Here is a 23,208-nt window from a genome sequence, read left to right on the forward strand (position 1 = left end):
GAACCGAGTTTTGAACTGCACGAACCCGACCGCCCAATATTTGAATCGACCACGAATCGCTTGAATCAAATGAATCGGACACGAACCAGTCGAGCCACAAACCGAACCGCGCACGAATTGGTTTGTTCTTTCTGTCTCGCAGCGTTGTGACGCTGTGACCTAGCGTTGCAACGCTACAGATAGAACGTCGTTCGCCTAATCGTAGCGTTGCAACGCTACTGTATGGTAGCCACTGTATAGTTGTGATCTCCTTCGATTCTCCTCCGATTTTGACCTCGTTTTCTCCAAAAATCCACCAGAACAGTGACGAATGACTTAACATTGAACAAATACATACTCTATAACAAATAATTATGCCCAAAACATGGGCTCTTACAAATCATATTTGTAAAAAAGAAAATAAAGGTTGTAAATCAAAAGTCCAATCCCGAAATTATCCAAAATTGTAAACCATTCATTCCATACATTCATCAGTCATGAATAAATACAAAATGCAAAAAGTCCACTAATTCTGTAAAATTAATTATGAAAGAATTGGAAAAAATTGGGACCATCGTTCTGTTACCAATTGAAGAAACTGGTGAAGGTCCAGTGTAGAAGCGGGGATCGGTCCCAAAATTCAATTTTACAGAACAAAGAATGTTACAAAATGAACAGAAAAATTATGCATACAATCAACAATTTTACAACATGCCATAAAAGAAATTAGGGGAAGGAAGTTATTTCTCTCCCATTAATTCAAAATTTTAAATCAAAATAATTAATAAATTAATTTTAATTTAAATAAAACTATATATATATAACTATAGGTTACATGACATAAAACATATAACCTATGGTTTAATATTATATCACATACACTATAACGTATAATTTTACTTCTCTCATCAATGACATTTAATAAAAATCTCATTTATATTAAATTTAATTATATAAATCAATATTAATTTAATATAATTAATATTTGAATCATATCTAGATATTTATTTCCGCTCAAATAAACTTTGTATTATAATGTATCAAACACATTATAGTAATTATATCATATATAATTAATTCCCTTAATTAATTTGAACAATTCAAATTAATCCAAGATTGAAGCTCCAGTGGTATTTGAATAATTAACTAAACTTCTTTAATTAAATTATTCAACATCTATTAACTGCCGGTCACTTTACTAAAGACCAACAACTGCACTTTTCGCACTACAGATATATTTTTTTATCTATTGGATATAACCAGTCAACAATACGATGACCCTTCAAAAATTGCTCATAAGTATAGCTAAGCTAAAATTACCATTTTGACCCTGTAGTTACATCTAACTCCTTAAGTACCACTAATCCTTCTACTGAACAATAAGTCATAGTCCAAATATGATTAAACCCCTCTTGAGCAAAGAGAGGGTGTGACGCCACATTGTTCAAACCCCAAAATCAGTCCTTAAAGGAGAAATTTATCTATTTATCTCGACGTCGGGGAAGGAATGAATTCTGTATCGTGTAATTGTATTTCCAACTCCCTAATCAGACGAATCCTCAAAATGGTAGGCTTATTGAGTTGGCAATTTGACAACTCTCACCCATACAAATCAAAGGACCGCCTTCATAGGCAGGAGTTCACAACTCACTCGGGATTCAGGTCATGTCACCTATGGTCATCCTGATGAAATGTAAGTCTCAATTATGACCGGTGTTATATAATGAGACTAGTCATTTCGAGGTTCGGTCTTATACAAACTCCTTTGTATAGAATACCTCCACTTGCATGTCTCCACATAAATGATCATGATCAAATCATTTGTAACATTTTACAACAATTGTAACATCTACAAAGCAGGTTGTATTAATGGTGTCACCAGGATAAGGTATACAACCTTATTTATCTACTACAGACCATTTTGGTTATCACTTAAACATGATCTACCTGTATGTCTCTACATACATCTTTAAGGTACAGATGATAACCTTGAATGTTAGTTTATTGGTTTATGGGTTTAAAGCTACTAAATGTAAAAAACATCTCATATTTTATTAAATAAATAAAATGTTTGTACAATAACTACAAGACCCTACGAGATTTAGGACATCGACCCTAACATTAAGGATGTTCTTAATGGTGTTCCAGTGATCATATTTTGGATTAGACTGATATCTATTGACTATCCTCATTGCATAGTAGATGTCAAGTCTAGTACATATCATCGCAAGCATCAGGCTACCAACAATCGATGCATAGGGGATTTGTCTCATTTCCTCAACTTCTTGAGGTGTCTTAGGACATCGTTCCTTAGACAAGATAACTTCATGCCCGAAATAGAGTAAACCTCTCTTGGTGTTCTGCATAAAAAACTTGATAAACATCTTGTCAATGTACGATGCCTGAGATAGGGATAGCATTTTATTCTTTCGATTTCTAAAAATATGAATGCCCAGAACAAACTGTGCATCTCCCAAATCTTTCATTTGGAATTGGGTCACTAGCCAATTCTTAATTTCAGTTGGCATACCTACATCATTCCCAATGAGTAGTATATCGTCTACATACATCACAAGAAAAGCTACTGAATTGTTGATGGTTTTCTTGTAAACACAAGACTTTTCAACATTCTGATCAATACCATAAGATTTGATCGCAATATAAAATCTTATATTCCAAGATCAAGAAGCTTGCTTCAATTCATAAATGGACCGGTTAAGCTTGCAAACTTTTTGCTCTTGACCTTGGGTTATGAATCCCACAGACTGCTCCATATAAATGGCCTCCTCAAGATCGCCATTCAGAAACAGTCTTGACATCCATTTTCCAAATCTCATAGTCATAATATGAGGCAGTGGACAGGAGTATCCATATAGACTTCAACATGACAATAAATGAGAAATTCTTCTCATAGTCGACTCCCTCGACTTGGGTATAACCCTTTGCCACAAGTCCAATCTTGAAGGTTTGCACTTTCCTATTGACACCTCGTTTTCTCTTGTAGATCCATTTGCAACCTATAGATTTAACCCCATCAGGTTGATCTACAAGATCCGAAATTAAATTGAAATACATAGACTCCATTTTGAGATCTATAGCTTTGATCAATTCATTCTTGTTAACATCCTTCATTGCCTTTTTGTAAGACAATGGATCCTTAATGTCTTTGTTAGCTACGATAGCTAGGGTTTCTATTAAACCCATATAACAAATAGGTGGGTTTGTAACCCTCCCACTACGTCGAGGTGTTTGAGGTGGATTTGACCTACTAGATGAACTAACTTCAATAAATCTTGTTGAGCTGTTGGGCTCTTCAACAACTCTTGTTGAAAATTTAGTAGTTTTACTGGAAATTTCATTTAACACTATCTTACTGCGGGGCTTATGCTCTCTTATGTGGTTATCTTCTAAAAAAGTAGTATTTTTCGATACAGACACTTTATTATCTTTAGGATTGTAGAAGTAATCACTTCTCGTTCCTTTAGGGGAAACCTATAAATAGGCATAATTTTGAATGAGGTTCCAATTTCTTAGGATTTTCCTCAAGCACGTGTGCTAGGAAACCTTAGATCTTGAAATAGCATAAACTACTTTTATGACAATTCCATAACTCCAAAGGTGTTCTAGAAACACTTCTGGAAGGAATGCAGTTCAAAATGTAAGCTGTAGCTTGTACTGCATAACCTTAAAACGAGTCAGGTAAGGAAGCATAACTCATCATTGACCGAACTATGTCCAACAGGGTTCGATTTCTCTTTTTTGATACACCATTTTGCTGAGGAGTACCAGGTGCCGAGAGTTGGGATATAATTATATGTTCTATCAAATAGTCTTGGAATTTTAGATCCATATACTCTTCACCTCGATCAGATTAAAATGTTTTAATGGTTTTATTTAATGTATTTTCAACTTCAGCCTTGTACTCATTGAACTTTTTAAGGGCTTCGGACTTATGTTTCATTAAATAAACATACCTATATCTAGAATAATCATCAGTAAAAGTGAAGAAATATTCAAATACTTGCCTTAACATTCATCGAACCACAGAGGTCTGAATATACAAGTTCTAATGGTTTTTTAGTCCTATGACCTTTTCCAGTAAAAGATCTTTTAGTCATTTTACCTTCAAGGCATGACTCACATAGGTAAAGAATTTTCTTCTAACTCACTTAGAAGTACATTCTTGACCAGTCACTCAGTCTTATTGAGATTTATGTGTCCTAATCTTAGGTGTCAAAAATGGGCATTTTCCTTAGGAGAATGAAGCTCCAATGGTTGAGCTACAAATTAATCCAAATTTTGAACAATTAAAATTAATCCAAAATTAATTGTCAATAATCCTTGTTGAGCTACAGAGGGGACCTTATGGACTTGTAGATTAAAGCTCCAATGGTACTTGAATAGTTAATTAAACTCCTTTATTTAAATTATTCAACATCCATTAACTGTCGGTCACTTCACTAAAGACCGACGGCTGCACTCTTCGCACTACAGATATATTTATGTGTCTATTAGATATAACCAGTCAATAGTGCGATGACCCTCACAAATTACTCATAAGTACAACTGGGCCAAAATTATCGTTTTGCCCTTATAGTTACATATAACTCCTTAAATACCACTGGTCCCTCTAATAAACAATAAGTCATGGTTTAACTATGGCTAAACCCTTCTGGGGCTAAGAGAGGGTGTGACGCCACATTGTTCAAGCCCCAGAATCAACCCTGAGGGAGCAATTTATCTACTTACCCCGACTTTAGGGAATGAATGAATTCCGTCTTGTGTAGTTATGTTCCCAGCTCCCCAAGCAGGCGAATTCCTAAAATGGTAGATTTATTGAGTCAGCGATTTGGCCACTCTCACCCATACAAATCAAAAGACCGCCTTTATAGGCATGAGTTCACAACTAGGATTCAAGCCATATCACCTATGATCATCCTGGTGAAATGTAAGTCTCTACTATTAATGGCATTATATAATGAGACTATTCATTTCGTGGTCCGATCTTATATAAATCTTTTGTATAGAACACCCCCACTCACATGTCTCTACATGAATGTTCAGGATCAGATTATTTGTAGTACTTTACAAAAATTATAACATCTACAAAGCAGGTCACATTTATAGTCTCACTAGGATAAGGTATTCAATCTTAACCATTTACTACATACCATTTAGGTTATCACTTAAACATGATCTACCTGTATGGTCTCTACATACATGTTTAAACTATTGAAGATAACTTTGGATGTTAGTTTATTGGTTATATGGGTTAATGCTACTAAATGTAAAATAAAATATCTCATATTTTATTAAATAAATAAATCATTTGTACATTATAATTACAACTTATAGAACCCACGAGATTTAGGACATCAACCCAAACACCTCCAAGAGTGCACTTATATTTTGTTTTGTTTTGTTTTGTTTTATTTTATTTTATTTTATTTTTTGTTTCTTTAGTGGTATGTTGGGCATGTCGGGGCACTTTTTCATAGACACCTATGTGTCAACTTAGGGTGTGACACAATGATCCTCCCTTTGTCGTGAAGTTAGTGCACCAACTTTAACGATAGTGGTTATGAGGTACGTTGAGGCATATGTTGGCAGACGTTAATGCGTCCCGCGTCCCTTGTCATATGTCTATACACCAACATGGGTGTGACACACTGGTCCTCCATTTGCTATGAAGTTACTGCATCAACTCTATGGTGGCTACAGGGTATATTGGGACGTATGTTGGCAAATGTCAATGCGTTTTGCATTTTTTGTCATGAACCTGTGCGCCAACTTAGAGCGTGACACACTGGTCCTCCATTAGTTGAAAACTTACTGCATCAACTCTAATGGTGGCTATAATGGACATTGGGGCATATGTTGGCAGACATTAAAGTGTACCGCGTTCCTTGCCATAGGTCTATGTACCAACTTAGGGTGTGACGCACTGGTCCTCCCTTTGCTGTGAAGTTACTACATCAACTCTATGATGGCTATAAGGTATGTTGGGGCATATGTTGGTAGACGTCAATGCGTCCCACGTTTCTTGCCATGCGTCTATACGCTAACTTAGAGTGTGACACACTAGTCCTACCTTTGTTGTTAGTGCACCAACTCCAATGGTGGTTATAAGGTACATCGAGTCATATGTTGGCAGACGTCACTACGTCCCGCGTTCCTTGCCATGAGCCAACATATGTAGATATATTGAAGATATGTAGCGGATATGTTCTTAGTTATCCAGTAAACATGTAGTAGATATGTAGTAGACATTTTGTAAATATGGAGCAGACACGTAGCAAATATGTAGCAAATACGTAACAGACACTTAGTAGACATGTACACTAATGTGTCGCTCGATATTTTTCTGGCATCAATGTATGTTACTATCGAACTTCAAAATGGAGAAGTAGTAACAATATCATCGAATTCGAAAAGAGAGAGATTGTGACACATGCATCAAACCTAGAGATGGAGAAACAGCTATACAATCATCAAACTTAAAGATATAGAGGTAGTAACAATATCATCGAATTCAAAAAGGGAGATACTACGACACATGCATCGAACTCATAAATGAAGAAGCAGTAGTGCAACCATCAAACTTGAAGACAGAGAAGTAGTAGTGCAACTCTCGAATTTGGAAATGGAGAAGGAGAAGCAGTAATGCAATCCTCGAATTTGGAGACGAAATAAGTAGTATAACCATCGACCTTGAAGATGAAGAAACAACAGTGTATGTTGGGAATGACCCACATGCACTTAGACCCAAGGCCTACAAAGGCCCACAAAAGCACGTCGGAGTAATTTTTTTCACTTGTCCCACATTGGAGAATTAAGGAGTGGGTAGAGAGTATATATAGAAGACCACTTCTAGGGACCTGCAAAAATTGATAGAGAGTGAGCAATGGGCCTTTTCCTACATGCGTGTCGCCGCTGCTGCCGTCCATATGGTTGGCTGGACGGGCAAGTTTGGGTTTAGGTAACCACACTCACGACTCTTCTTTTGCCTTTTTGTGTTTAATTTTTTTTTACAAAATCTTAAACGTTTCACTGCTTTAAAATAAAAACATTTGAGGTTTTTAATGGTGCAATTATTTTTCAAATCAGATTTTAATTTTTCCAAACGTTTTATTTCCATTGAGACTCTTCTTCTTTCTCTTTGTGGCTTTATAAAACCTTAGGTCTCAGATCTAAAAAATTAAGCTTTAGCGATAATTGTTTTTCACTTTCTCGATTCTGATTAAATCGATTTTTCTCACTGTGATTCCAACCTTTTATCTGACGATTGTACGTCTGAAGGGGGTGTCGTGTTAACCTTGGAGAGTAACCAGCAACAACGATTCACACCACGGTTGTGCGGAATTTGCTCTCAAGGCAGTAGTTTCCACGACACAACAAATAGTTTCGAATCTGTCAACTATCAACAATTTGAAAGCAAATTTTCACCTATGTCAATCAAATCCGAAAAATTTCCTCCAAATCTGGGCAAGTTAGAGCTGCTCGACGAAGCCAATTACCATCATTGGTCCCATAATTTATTGAGATCTTCTTTGAACAACTGTAGGTGGATTATATTCTCAACATGGACAACCCTTAAAACGCACACAAACTGTGCGTTATTTGCCTTAGTTTAGGATGGTTTTTAATGTATTTTTATCATATTTGACGTGTTTACTAGTGATTTTTAGATTTATGATCGAGAAGTGAATTAAACTCAAAATAAGCCAAAAAAGACCAAATTGGGCTTAAAGGAGTGAAAACCGAGCATTGGACCAAAGGGAGTGAAGAGAAAAGAAGAAAAATGGCAAAGAGATCAAAGGGTAGTGCAGCGTGACGCTAGTGTTGCGACGTTGCCCCATTACACTATAAGGCAATAGATATGTTAATTGGGGCGTAGCAATGCTGAACATAGCGTTGCAACGCTACGATAGTATATTTCCTTTGGAGTCTGAAAAACCATCATTTCCTCATTTGTGAGAGCCATACATATTTGGTTATATCTAGACGACCCATCCATAAAGGATAAGGCCTCATTTAGTAGTCACATCAACCATGATTTCAATGATGGACAATGAAAAATCGTCTTTTGGACATGCGTTATTTAGATCACGAAAGTCTACGTAAATGCGATGTTATCCATTCTTCTTTCTAACAAGAACAATGTTGGCTATCCACGTTGGGTATTCGATTTCGCAGATAAATTCTACAAAACTTTGAGCATTCTACAAATGGTGACTCACCCTTCTTGTGTCTTGATAAAGGAACATAACACAAGATTTGAGGGTTTAAAATCTTTTCATCTTTTAAAACTGTAGTCTCTGTAGTGCTAATGGACACCTCACTTCTTTTAGAGATAGAAGTATTTGTCTCTTGACTCTTTTCTTGGGTCTGCTTGCAGCTTTGACTTTGGTTCCTGCCCTTCTTTTATTATAGGGGTATTCGTAGCCATTGCTTCAACAATATGATCATTCTTCAAGTAAAACTTTGCATCTTCAAAGCGAGACTCAACTTTTGAGAGTGGATTAGAGTCCGCTTCGACTTTCTTAATGCCATCTTGATAGAACTTGAAACATTGATGCAGTGTTGAAGTTATCACCCCATTTCCATGAATCTAAGGGCGACCTAGTAATACCTTATAAGTGGTCCTTGAGTCTATGACATGAAACAATATGTTGGCCTTCAGGTCGCCAATGATGAATTCTAAGCGTATCATACCTATCACTCTTTGGGTGCCTTGATTGAAAGCCTTGCATTACTAACTTGTTGTTTGACAGTTCTTCCATCAGGATGCCTGATTGCTTCATAGTTGATGTAGGCATTATATTGATGCTGATCCATTATCAATAAGAATTTAACCAACCCTCTATTCTCAAATGTATCCTGAGATGTACAAAGGCCTATTATGAAACTTTGATCCTAACAACAAATCTTTATCTGAGAGGCCTATGGACATTGTTGGGGTTGAATCCCTAAATCTCGTGGGTCTTGTAGTTTGTAATTGTAATGTATAAATAATTTATTTATTTAATAAAATATGAGGTATTTTATTTGAAATTTAGTAGCATTAACCCAAAAAACCAATAAACTAACGTCCGAGGTTATCTTTTGTAGCTTAAACATGTATGTAGAGACGTACAGATGGATCGTGTTTAAGTGATAACGTAAATGGTCTGTAGTAGATGGAAAAGGCTGTGTACCTTATCCTGGTGACACTACGAATACGACCCGCTTTGTAGATGTTACAATTTGTTGTAAAGTGCTACAAATGGTTTGATCCTGATCATTCGAGTAGAGAATGTGAGTGTGGGTGTGTTGAGGATGTCCTAAAACTTGTAATTCGTAATATATGAAACATATTCTAATTTCTAATAAAAGTATCATTGAAATTGCATTATGTAATAAAATCCAATAAACGAACTCATGGCTATAGTATGAATACTTTAACTTTATGTAGAGAAATAAAAGATGATCAAGTTATAGTATATAGCCTAAAAAGGTCTATGAGTATATGGATGAGATTTAATACCTCATCAGGTCTATGAGTATATGGATGAGATTTAATACCTCATCCTGGGGACACTATGGATGTGACTCACTTTGTATACTGATACAAATGATGTGATCCCGAAATCGTGCATGTGGAGACATGCGAGTGGGGTTATCCTGAGTTAATTATGAACTCCTGTTTCTTTGGGATCATCCTTTGAACTGCATAGGTGAGAGTAGTTCAACAGCAATGCATAGATAATGTTTGTGTTTTGAGCATAAATATATTATTGGGTTCCAAAAGTCAACTTTCAAGCTAATTTCCCTTAATTTCACAAATCATAAACTTAAAGTATAGCTTATATGATCAGTCTTAAAGATCTTGATTTTTTGTTTTTTTAGTCAAAACGTTTATAGAAGAGATTGTTGGAATAAATATTTCACTACTAGCGTGAGAATAAACATGAAAATGATTGAAAAATTAAAAGAAAACAACAAAATCAAGAAATATAAGAATTTATGTTGGAATAAATCTACTGTGTAAAACGTTGTTACAATCACACCAAATGATTTCTTCAATCCTAATTACAAGAACACTCTCTCAAAACTTTTATTTCATCACCCTTTTTCACACTTTCAAAATAGAGAGTACAAATGGAATTTAACTATAGTGAATACTTAAAGTGTTCATAGTTGGGACAATTTCAAACTAAAGTCATAGACTTCTTTTATAGTGCTCTGAACCCATCGCTTCATTGAACTCTTTCGATATGGGACAAATACTCTTATAATATTTTGCAGAAAACACAACATCCAAAAGAATAATAATAAGTTGATAATTATGTGATGTGAAGCATTTGACTTGAGAAGAGTACTAAGACTTTTTCTCAGGTCAAAAATTTTATGAAAGATATTTAAGATGAGATTACGTTTAACTTATGACATCGGTGACAAAACTAATCTCTTTCGATGTCAAAACTAAAGCTTATGTTCATCCATTCTAGTGGTGGTTGGGAAACGATGGATTTCAAATGATGGACGTTATGATGTCAAAACTAAGTACTTCTCTAAGAATCTTTGAATTTGGAGAAATTTTCAGAAATGTTTACCACAAAACTAAGGCTAAAAAGCTACCTTATGCTTAGTGAGCATCTCCTCTTGTCCTATTCTCAAGAAAAAAGCTAATTATTTCTTAATAATGAGATGGGCATGTGGGTGGCTGTTGCTTTAGCCTGCCTGCCTTTATTTTCACATAATTCTCTGTGTCGTGTTTAAAAAAACAGTATAAATTTAGCCCATGCTCACTTAAACCTCTTATATTTAGAGTGGCCTTCTTGGCTCTTGGGCTTTTCATATTTGATGTAATGGACTTCAATCATCTAAGCCTTTTCATTTATAGAAGCTTGCCATACAAAAACATAAACAAGAGAAAGAAGAGGTTAGCGATCCTAATTATATCATTAATCTTTTAAACGTTTGGATTTAACTTTTGAAATTTGTTTCGAAAAATATTTGTACGCTTTCATCACTAATTTTATGGATGAAAAAGTTTGTATCTAGTTATGGTGAACAAATCTAAACATATAGAAAACAATAATAATAAATATATGCGGCGCATCTGTGAATTATATTAATTGTCGTCTACCTCATTTCAATCTCACGTCCAAATTTTTGTTATTTCATTTATTATTATTTTTATTAACTATAATTCTCCAATTTACTTCTCACTTGTTATTTAGATTTGTTCACTCAAGTAACATATAAGCAAATAAGTACAAACTTTTTTTTGTCTATAAATTTAATGACAAAAATCCTTAAGAATTGTTTTTTTTAATCGAGGGTTTTTAAATGAGATTTTTCAAAATCAGATGACATAATTGAAATTCACTCCATAGTTCAATTGTATTTTATAAATAAATATATATATATATATAATTTAACAAAAAAGAAGTCAAATACAAAATATGAATACATTATAACCATAAAAAAAAACTGTTCATATTCAAAAGTGTTGAAAATCAGTGTAAACTTAATTTCCAGGTAGTTGAATTAATTTTTTTCTTTATTAATGTGAGTGACTTTTGGTTAATGGTAGGATGGTTAGTTTTTCATTTACCTATAAATATTTATAATGTTTTCATTTCAATAAATAACACCCGAAGCATTTGATCTCGTGTTTTTCCTCTTATTTCCATTTTTCCTTTCCTTTTATGTTTTTTCGTTACGAAGAATTTCACACTACAAATTTAATAAATCATTAAAAAAAAAAAAAAACCCTCACTAAGCAAATATCCACCCAGTCAAATACTACATTTACCACATAATGAAATTTCATTGAATCTGCCACATTTACGGTTATCGTTTGACCTTAAACGGTAACGATAACAATAACAATAAATGTCGTAAATTCATACTTTTCATATTATAATAATACATTAACTTTAACTATAACAATAACATAATTTTGAAATGAAACTAATTGATCATCTCATCAATCATTTTGCGTTTTTTTATTACATATTAGGTGGTGGGCTCCACGTATCCATACGAGTACAGAAAACAAGACAAATAATCACATGCATAATTCATCTAATCTACTTTTCAGGTTACTATTCATTTATTACTTTTCTCCAAAGGTAAACATGACCCATAATTCACATTTTATGGAGTAAAAAAATAAATGTTAAATCAGAGAAGTGTGGATTGATTTTTAAATAAAAAAAAATTATTTGTTTTTCTTCCACTCAAAAGCATTCCAAATGGAAAAAAGTTAAAATTTATATTTTGAAAATGAGAAAAAAAAGCCCCCAAAATGAGTTGCATTTTTTTTTTTTATTATTATTAAATGAGTTGCAAAGATTTAAAATGAAGAAAACGAACAAAATTACCTCTTTATTTTATTTTTTCCCCCAAGAAGCAAAATTAGTTTTAAACCTTATCCTTAATCATCTATAATTACAACCTTTATTTATTTAATAAACATCTCTCTTTTTCTAACACCCCCCTTCACAACATCCTCCCAATTCTCGAGTGGAAAAATAGCATCGCTCAACCCTCAGGCCTCCAAACCCAGAGCCTCCGTCGTCCTGGTCGTCGCCGTCGAGACCTCCTCCGTACTCCGTCATCGGAAAATGAAGAAGGCCGGCAAGGTTCCGTTACCTTCACCAAATCTCACCACCGTTTTCCTCGTCCTGCTTCTTATATCCTCCGTCCACTCCTTCTACCTCCCCGGCGTCGCTCCTCGGGATTTCCAGACTGTACGTTATGAATTCGATCACTTCATCTTAATGTTTGTTTTCTTTCTTGTGTTTCTTCAACTTTCTGTTGCTTTTCCTATTGAAATGTTTTTACGATCTGTGCTCCGGGGAGTTGTTGCAATTCTTGGTAGTTCGTACTGCGGGTCAGTCGGATCTAGGTTTCTGGTGCTTGATCTGTTCTTGAATAGCCCATGTACTCTTCATAATGCTGTATCGAGAGATTTCTATACATCATTGGATGCTGTGTTCTGTTTACAGTGTTCAATTATGTGTTAATTGAAGGGAAAACGTATCATATCTGTTCACTCCACTGCAATGAAACGTAGGAGTGATGCCGCATTATGTGTAAACGTATTGTGGTATTCGTGCCTGACATTTGAATCGCTTCAAATTATACTCGCTACCGTGTTTTACTACTCAATTCCAAACCATATCGGTCGAGTAAAATGGTCAAATACTGCTATAAGCGTTGTGCACGCTATGTGTTCAGTTTTCCAACACTGTAAAGTTTCTTATCGTAGTATGTTCAGGTTGCTTAAGTAGTTAAAAGAGAGTTCATGTCGGCGTTCAAATATACAGGCACCATTATATTGTCTGTTTTATAACCGACTTCTGATTGATGTGCCCACTGCTGTTAACGATCTAATGTTACTTAAGTTTTTATCTACTTGAGTTCTAGAACTGTATATATCTTACTAATTCTCACGTCTGACCTTTTTTTCTACCTTGCATCTGTTATCATGTGTTCAATTCATATGAATTGATGGGAATGGCAATTTTTTTGGTCTTTCAACAGGGTGATAGTCTTCCTGTCAAAGTGAACAAATTATCATCCACAAAAACACAGCTCCCATATGATTACTACTATTTAAATTATTGCAAGCCCAAAGAAATCACTAATAATGCAGAAAACTTGGGAGAAGTTCTCCGAGGTGACCGCATTGAGAATTCTGTCTATACTGTGAGTATCTTGCCTATTTTTAGAAGCAATCCAAATATTGTACAGATTCTCCATCTAAAATGAAGTAACTGTACTTTATTTGTTTACCCGTCTTTAATGTTCTTAATATTTCCCCAGTTCAAAATGAGGGAGGAACAGTCTTGTACTGTTGTCTGCAGAGTTACTCTTGATGCTGACTCTGCAAAGAATTTCAAGGAGAAAATTGATGACAAGTATCGAGCAAACATGTAAGTTTCAAATGTAAACCTCTATGTCTATGTGTTTAATGGTTTTTTGTTATGAGTTTTGAGTTTTTACTGTGAAATTTAAAGTTAGACTTTGTACTTTTTCATTGTTCTTACAATGAGATGCCCTCCCATGGATATGTAGGATCTTGGATAACCTTCCTGTTGCCGTTCTTCGTCAAAGGATGGATGGAAATCCATCAACAACTTACGAACATGGTTTCCTTGTTGGATTTAAAGGGAATTATGCTGGGGTATGACTATGATGGCAGTTAAAAAATGAAGTTTTCAGTTTGTATTTTTCTTTAGCCTTTATATTTTCATTAATATACTTCTTCCTTTTCCCTTCACAGAGCAAAGAGGAAAAATATTTTATTAACAATCACTTGAGCTTTAGAGTCATGTATCACAAGGACCCTGACACCGATCTGGCTCGAATTGTGGGTTTTGAGGTTACTCCTAACAGGTTTTTCTTTTTGTTTGCTCTTGCATGTCAATTTTTACTTTTTCTATGTATCAAGGTCATGCATATATATATATAAAATCAGTACAGTAGCGTAATTTCTCTTCCTCATTGTTTTGAACAGTATTAATCATGAATATAAGGAGTGGAACGACAAGAACCCACAGCTACTTACGTGTAATAAGGACACAAAAAATTTAATTCAAGGCAGCACTGTTCCCCAAGAAGTTGACACTAACAAGGAGATTGTGTTTACATATGATGTTTCATTCAAGGTACGGTTTTCACAAATCCTTGATGTACCTTAACTGTTCCTCTGATATTGCAGTTATAAACTGGGTCCTGATCTTTCCCCAGGAAAGTGATATTAAATGGGCTTCTCGGTGGGACACTTACCTTCTCATGAATGACGATCAAATTCACTGGTTCTCCATTATAAACTCTCTGATGATTGTTCTCTTCCTCTCTGGCATGGTGGCCATGATCATGATGAGAACTCTGTATAGAGATATTGCCAACTACAATCAGTTGGATGCCCAAGATGAGGCTCAAGAGGAAACAGGATGGAAGCTTGTGCACGGAGATGTGTTTAGACCGCCCATCAATTCTGGTCTATTGTGTGTTTATATTGGCACGGGTGTTCAGATCTTCGGAATGACACTTGTAACTATGATATTTGCTCTGCTGGGTTTCTTATCTCCTTCCAACAGAGGAGGGCTAATGACTGCCATGGTCCTTCTGTGGGTTTTCATGGGTTTATTTGCTGGCTATTCATCAGCTCGTTTGTACAAAATGTTCAGGGGAACTGAATGGAAGAAGATTACGTTGAAAACGGCCTTTATGTTTCCTGGTATTCTTTTTTCGATCTTCTTTGTCCTCAATGCCCTGATCTGGGGGGAGCAGTCATCTGGGGCAGTGCCATTTGGAACAATGTTTGCTCTTTTCTGCTTGTGGTTTGGTATATCAGTACCACTGGTGTTCGTTGGCAGTTACTTGGGCTTCAAAAAGCCAGCAATTGAAGATCCTGTGAAGACAAACAAGATTCCTAGGCAGATACCCGATCAAGCATGGTACATGAAGCCAGTCTTCTCCATACTCATTGGGGGTATTCTTCCATTTGGGGCCGTCTTTATCGAGCTCTTCTTCATCTTGACATCGATATGGCTCAACCAATTCTATTACATATTTGGCTTCCTCTTCATTGTATTTATCATCCTTCTGATTACTTGTGCGGAGATAACAATTGTGCTGTGCTACTTCCAGTTGTGCAGTGAAGATTACCACTGGTGGTGGAGATCGTACTTGACTGCTGGCTCCTCCGCGCTATATCTTTTCCTCTACTCAGTATTCTACTTCTTCTCCAAGTTGGAAATCACCAAGTTCGTTTCGGGGATTCTCTACTTCGGTTACATGGTTATCGTTTCATATGCATTCTTTGTCTTGACAGGAACCATTGGCTTTTATGCTTGCTTCTGGTTTGTTAGAAAGATTTACTCTTCCGTGAAGATCGACTGATTTGCTGCTTTTGACTCAGAAGTTGTTCAGTTCAGACCATATGAATCAACGAATTAAACGGGAAGAACCGGAAAGATGAGAAAAGTTCGAATTCGAATTCGATTGGCCTTTTATTTGGATATTCAGTGGGGATTATTTACTCGTCTCTCAGTCAATTCCCTTTTTATGGTAGGAGTGTAGGTACTCTCTTATGTCTTTTTCTCCTCCCTCCTTCCCTTACACTATTGTTAAGAGTTATGAATCTGTTCTATGGTGTACAAGAAACAGGGATGGTGATTTTGGAGCTTTTTGTGGTCATAATATGAATAATTTTACTGATACCAAATTTTCATCTTTTTATGTGAGTGCATCTTTTTATCCTTCTTATTGTTGGTTGTATTTATGAATGCTGTGTAGCGATTGCTAGCTATCATGTCTATTTAAAATGAGACTTTTCATATATATTGAGACTATGATGGCAGTTATATATATTGAGACTTTTCATAGTGTAGTTAAAATTGCACTATTATTTTGTTGGTTAACATTTCATACAAGGACTTGGTTGAAAAAAATGTATGGACGAAGTTAGAAAAAGAAAACCAAAATATCATAGAGGTCTATCCAATTTGGATTTTGTTTTATGTTTTCAATCAATATGTGTTTAGTTGACAATCTAAATTTTGTTTTTGATCCAAACAGTATCTTTTGTTTCTGATCCAAATAGTGAAAATTTTGAAAAAATATTTTTATGTTTTCTTTGTTTCTAGATTTTGAATTTTAAAATTTAGAAGGTAGAATTATATTAAATAAAAATAAAAATATTTAATAGTAATATTGTGATGTATTAACTCAATTCATTTTTTTTAAAAATTGAAACATATATTATGTAATGTATTATAAAGTATAAAATTTGTTAACATAAAACATAATTATAATGGTTTATTGTCAATTTTTATTTAGTGTGCAACTACAATTAGTTTTTATGATTTTAGTTATGAATTTGCTAATAAATGCATATATGAAAATATGAAATACATCTATGTTTTCGTTAAATCCATTGCTTTTAAATTTCTATTTTTAGATTATCTATTAAATGGTTTAAATTATTTATTAAGCTTTTATTATTATTATTATTATTATTATCTGTAGCAAAGCATAAACTAGAAACATTATGAAACCTATTCGTAGCAATACGTTATCATGTATTTTGATTTTCTAAAAGTGGGTTTTCTAAGTTATTGCTTAATTGATATTATTGTTACTATTATTTTGACTTTATAAAATTATCGATCTTGAATTTTGGATTTTTTTTTAAAAAATAATGTTTTAAAATAAATAATGACAAAAATAGGGTTGGGGGAAAGTATTCCAAAAAATTGGTGTTTAAATCGTGTATCGGGTACACGATAAGACCTAAATCGTGTACCAGCTACACGATTCCCTAGCCACCTGACACGCCCAGTCTGGCGTGGCAGTCATTCAGGTTTGACTGAGGGAATCGTGTATCGGATACATGATTACCCTAAGTCGTGAACCCTTTAAAAGCTTCGCCTGACCCTTCTTCTTCCTCACTGAAACGCCTGTTCTTATTCCCTACCGCCGTTTTCCCTCACCGAAACCATCGATCCCTCATTGAAACCATCGTTGATTTTCCTCACCGAAGCCTCTATTTCACTGAAATCTTCCACGATTTTGCTCGACTTTCAGTCCTCCATTTGATCTTTACTGAATCTAGCGGTCGTTTTGCTCGATTTTCCTACATTTTTTGCTGTCGAATTTTGCTTGGTATATTTCTTTCTCTAGTTGGGCTGATCTGTATTTATATGTATGTTTTTGTATGTTTTTGGGTTGAATTTTGCTTGGTATATTCCTACATTTTTGTATAGTTTATGTATGTATAGTTTATGTATGTATAAATAGTTATAGTTTATGTATGTATAGTTTATGTATGTATAAATAGTTATAGCTCATGTATAGTTATAGTTTATGTATGTATAAATAGTTATAGTTTATGTATAGTGTATTCTATAGTTTATGTTGTATAGTGTATTATATAGAAATCTTATATGTATAGCTTATTTATGATTTAGTTTATATGTGATTGATTTAACATATTTTTTTGTCAACTATAACAGTTGAAAAAAACATAATAAATATGTTGATGCGTCATGAAGATTTAGTAATTCTTGAACCTGGAAATGATGGAGATAGTGACATCAACGTTGAAGTGGATGAATTGTTTGGAAACGACGGTAGTGGTGAACAAGATCTTGAGTTGGTACTGTCAGAAATGTTCAACCAAATAGATTGAGAAATGACAAATTCAACGTTTGAACTAGGGTCTACTTTGGAAAAAAGGAATGTAGGAATAGATAACTGTAGTTTAATACAGAAGGGAATATTATTTAATACCAAAGAAGATTTATAGCTTGCTATAAAAAAAATATTGTGTGACGAACACTACGAAATTGTCGTAATGGAATCAAATCAGGACCTTTGGTATGTTAAATGTAAATCTTGGAGTGACGGGTGTGCTTGGAGGCTACGAGCATGTCGGCACAAAAGTCATGGGATGTTCGAAATCACAAAACTTCAAGGAGAACACTCATGTTTGTTTTCAGAGTTGATATAGGATCATTCAAAGGATTCAAATTTCATGAGTATCGAAATTCAGAATTTGGTTAGAGCTGATCCTGGAGTACCTGTGGCCATACTTCAAGAAGTCATTAAAAGACAATATGGTTATAATGTCAATTATAGACGGGTGTGGTAAGCCAAGAGAAAAGCGTTAATTGCTGTGTTTGGCAACTGGGAGAAATCATATTTGGAGCTTCCGTATTGGCTGAGTGTTGTTGTTCATTACAACCCAGGAACACGAGCAGGTTTTTCCTTCCCTTTTGGACGAGTTTTTTGGTCTTTTGGTCCAGAGAATGGTTTAACCATTGTAGGCCATTAATACAGATTGATGGAACTCATCTATACGGAAAGTATAAGGGGAAATTATTGTCAGCCTTATCTGTTGATGCAAACGGACATATATTTCCCCTTGCTTTTGCTATCGTAGAAGGTGAGAATTCGTCCAGTTGGTCATGGTTTTTGTGGGCATTGCGTGAATATGTTACCCAAAGAGAGGGTATTTGCTTGATTTCTGACAGACATAAGGGCATTCTTGTTGCAATTAATAATGAAGAACCCAGAGCGTACCACCGATATTGTCTTCGCCATGTTGCCAGTAATTTCAATACAAAATACAAATCGAAGCAATTAAAAAATTTGGTATTTAAGGCCGAAAATCAACACCAAAGGCGTAAGTTCATTCGATGCATGAAAGAATTGAAACAATTGCACCCTGAATGTCTTGAATTTTTTTCAGACATTGACTTAGAAAAATGGACACAGTCACATGACGGTGGGTACTGCTATGGGTGGATGACCAACAATGCAGCTGAATGCATGAACGACGTTTTTAAAGGTGCTAGAATGTTACCCATTACTTCTTTGGTTAGGCTAACATTCTATCTTTGGTTAGGCTAACATTCTATCGCACAATATTGTATTTTGAACGCCGGAGACAAGAAATCAGTGAAGCACTCGATCGTTAGGATATATATACAGAATATGCCCTAAAGAAACTGAAGAGGTGGGAAAAACGAGCATCGACACATACGGTAACATCCATTGATAGGGAAAGTCAAACTTTCGAAGTACAAACTGGCATAAATATGATTTCTCCCTACAAAGGACAACACACCCAAGTTTTAAGCTTGAAAGAAGGGACATGTTCTTGCAATAAGTGGCAATCATTCAAGATTCCATGCTCTTATGTAATTGCAGTTTGTAATTACATGCGTATGACATACCTACCACTTATTGATGAATGCTACAAATTGTCCAATTTCAAGCGTTGTTACGAAGGCCGCTTCCATCCAATTCAACACCTAGATTATTGGCCAGAATTAAGAAGTTCGTCCAAATATGGACTTACTCAGAGAACAAGGTCGGCCAAAAAGTACACGAATTCATAATGAAATGGACTAGAGAGAAGCAAGCCAAAAAGTGCGATGTACAATTTGTAAAAGAGAAGGACATAACAGACGCACTTGTCCACACCGTACACTGGGTGCTTCGTCGTCTTCGGGTCATTAGGATTTTTATTTTTATTTTTTTTACTTGTATTCTTTATGTATTTATAATTTTCATGTAATTGTATATTTCATGAATTTGTATTCTTTGTGTAAATAATAAATTTTCATGTATTTGTATTCTTTATGTATTTATAATGAATTTATGTAATGAATTTATTTAATAAACTTATTTCATGTAATTGTATTTTCTTATGTACTTTTTATGTATCTTTTATGTTATCGATTTTATTATGTAATATAATTTGAACTTTTTAGGTAATGGAGCCTGATCCTTCTAATCCTGTCCAATTGTACCAACAAAACACGCATCGTTCACAGGCGGTATAGGATAGTTCATCCACTATAGTGTTTGAGTTGTTGGAGGAGGGAGGCGACTGCACAGAGTACTATTCCATTTGATCATCGCATCATTCCATACGTTCAGAAGGCGGGTTTTCTTGGGGTTGCAAGATTGGTTTCATCCAGCTTGATTGGCACCTGATTACTGCTCTGGAGACCAGAGACCCACACATTTCACCTACCCTGTGGGGAATGCACAATTACGCTACAGGATGCCGCCGTACAATTTGAGTTAAGAATGGACGGGCAACCACTGACAAACTCACTACAGTATGATTGGAAGAACGTCTGTGAAGAGCTCTTAGGCGTTCTACCAGAGGATCTGAAGGGATTAAGATTGAGTATCCCTTGGTTGGCGTCCCAGTTTCCTGAATTATCTCCCGATGCCGACGACATCAGCGTACGTAGGTACGCATGAGCATACATCATGCAGCTTATTGGAGGATTTTTATTTGCCGACAAGTCAAATACTCTGGTGCATCTCATGTTCCTCCCATATTGTCTGATTTCGAGCAGCTGGTACGTACTCGTGGGGTGGTGCATGTCTTGCATGGTTGTAAATTTTGTCGGGTTTCCAATGCACAAGCATTGGAAATAGCGGGCCACTGATACTATTACAAGTGTAGACTTATAATCGATTTCCAATCGTAGCACCACAAGTCCAAACAGGCCCCAGATCATCGGCCACTTAGTGCCAGGTATTATTTTATTTATATATTTATTTTGTTACCGTTTTATATAAGAATATAAATTAATTATATTTTTTATAATTTTAGATGGACTGGTGTATTAGCTGACTCTGAACAGTCAGCAAATATGTTACTCGTGTACAGGAAAACATTCGACATGCTGACGCCCAATCAGGTAGTAAATATATATATAAATGAATATTTAAAATTTTTTATATTATACTTATTATTTTTTTTTGTCAAGTTATTTGAACGCCATACTCACAGATTTGGTCATCCTTACCTGATTATTGTTGTGATGGTAGACATTTCGGGATGCGACAAACGATACCTTCGTTGTTCTATACACTTCCAGAACTACACCAGATCGATTTAAGAGGTAAGCACGACCAAGACTGGCGTCAAATCCATGCGGAGTATTTATCCTACTAGCATGGACGGCGTGATCGTTGTGCACAAGGAGAATTAACAGATGGGCCAGTTGTATCAGACGACTACTTTCCTCGGTACAATTCGATCACGAGGCGATTTATCTCACCAGACGGCGCTTACTATTATTGCATGGTAAGATATTTCAAATCAGACATTTTCCATATATATAATATGAATATTGTTTAATATTTTTTTTTATTCTACCGAATAATTTTATCGACGATATTCAACAATATTCAGTGCAGAACAACCTTCCAGAATTGGGTTCAATGTGTCAGCAAACATTGATGAACGTAGAAAGTATTATTCAACAAACAAGACGACTCAATGTTGTTGACACCGATCGAAGACGTATTCGTCATAGAGGACAACGACAACGACAACGGGGTGAACCTAATTTAGAGGGACACGAAAACAACCCCATGAGGAGTAAGGGCCAGGGGGGTCGTTTTTAAATCTCATATTATATCATTTTCAAATTGCAAATCTCAAAAGAACTAATTGTAAATATTATTTAATATCATGATTTTTTTTTTAATATGAGTGTAAGATATTTTCATTGTAGATTAAATATATAATCAAGTTTAATAATGAAAGAATTAAGTTTAACCATTAAAAAAAATTTATAAGCAACAATGAAGGAATTAAGTTTTAACAATTAACTTTAAAAAAAAAAATTATAAGCGAACTCGTGTACCAGGTACACGAGTTCGCTTGACCGGTCAACTAGTCAACTGACCACGTCAGCTGACTGAAATAAATGGTATTCGTGTACCCAGTATACGAGTATGCCACATGGAAATCGTGTACCGGGTACACGATTTCACTACCTAAATCTGTCTATACTTTCCCAAAACACATATTTTTGAAATTACTTCCCCCAACCCTATTTTTGTTATTATTTATTTAAAAATATTATTTTTTAAAAAAATTCTGAATTTTGAATAGTGAATTTTTCAGGGCTGCTTTCAGGCCAATTCTATTTTATGTTTTTAGAGGTTAGTGAATATGCACTTTGGTATACAACTTAAACTTAAAAACATTTTTAATTCTATTAGTGTATTCCGATTTTGAATTTAAATTTTAAAATACAAATAATATTAAAAGAACTTATAAAAAGTTAATATGTTAAGTTATAAATTCAATTCTTTTTAAAAATTAAAATATATTATAATATATTCTAAATTATATATATTACAATAATAGTAATCATACAATTTTTTTTTGAAAATAAACCAAGTTATTAAATTAATTAATCATATTTAGTAACTATAATTAATTCTATGATTTGGCCCATTTTGAACAATTATTTAAATTTGATTTCTGAATCTACTAACAAATAAATATATATATATATATGAAAGCATGAAATGAGTCCAAACTGTAAATGTCTTATTTTCTCAAAACAGAAATCATATTGAGAAAAAGAAAATGTAATTCATTGTTTGCATTAAAAAGAGTAATATTTCTACAACTGATTCATTAATTTATTCTATTATCACACTCAATGCACAATTATCAACTTGAGCACAACCGGATGATTACGACAACTACTTCCTCTAAAAATTGATTCAAACTCTTCCTCACATGAGTAAAAGAAAAGAAAAGAAAGTCAAATACGTAATTCACGAAAATATGTTAAGATGCAAATTTAGTCCTTATGCTTTGATATCGTAAGAATTATTTATGAGAGTTTTCATCAAACTGTAGAGACTAACTTACAACTCTCTCCAAATTAT

At 34.6% G+C, this 23,208-nt stretch overlaps 1 protein-coding gene and 1 long non-coding RNA gene across 3 annotated transcripts; both read left to right on the forward strand.

The window, feature by feature from the left end:
* The first annotated feature begins 12,443 nt into the window (after positions 1 to 12,443).
* LOC120086408 (transmembrane 9 superfamily member 7) lies at positions 12,444 to 16,243 on the forward strand. The gene is made up of 7 exons (XM_039043041.1): positions 12,444 to 12,722; positions 13,519 to 13,683; positions 13,801 to 13,910; positions 14,053 to 14,161; positions 14,261 to 14,373; positions 14,495 to 14,645; positions 14,728 to 16,243. Exons 1-7 carry the CDS (start codon positions 12,597 to 12,599, stop codon positions 15,883 to 15,885), a joined length of 1,932 nt encoding a protein of 643 aa, XP_038898969.1. The 5' UTR covers positions 12,444 to 12,596; the 3' UTR covers positions 15,886 to 16,243.
* A 3,977-nt stretch (positions 16,244 to 20,220) lies between these two features.
* LOC120086906 lies at positions 20,221 to 21,953 on the forward strand. Of its 2 annotated transcripts, none has more exons than XR_005484377.1 (4): positions 20,221 to 21,046; positions 21,125 to 21,212; positions 21,343 to 21,601; positions 21,715 to 21,953. It is a non-coding gene; the product is annotated as an uncharacterized LOC120086906 (long non-coding RNA). The 2 variants fall into 2 exon arrangements; XR_005484376.1 differs by having other exon boundaries at positions 20,222 to 21,046; positions 21,710 to 21,953.
* The last annotated feature ends 1,255 nt before the right edge of the window (positions 21,954 to 23,208 follow it).

The sequence above is a fragment of the Benincasa hispida genome, chromosome 9, assembly GCF_009727055.1.
Source record: "Benincasa hispida cultivar B227 chromosome 9, ASM972705v1, whole genome shotgun sequence".
Classification (NCBI taxonomy): domain Eukaryota; kingdom Viridiplantae; phylum Streptophyta; class Magnoliopsida; order Cucurbitales; family Cucurbitaceae; genus Benincasa; species Benincasa hispida.

Bases quoted from the DNA above. Each gene is read 5' to 3' on its own strand.
- LOC120086408 (XM_039043041.1), top strand. From the start codon at position 12,597: ATGAAGAAGGCCGGCAAGGTTCCGTTACCTTCACCAAATCTCACCACC. The intron at 13,911-14,052 runs GTAAGTTTCAAA...ATGGATATGTAG, and splicing joins GACAAGTATCGAGCAAACAT to GATCTTGGATAACCTTCCTG. The intron at 14,374-14,494 runs GTTTTTCTTTTT...TGTTTTGAACAG, and splicing joins TTTGAGGTTACTCCTAACAG to TATTAATCATGAATATAAGG.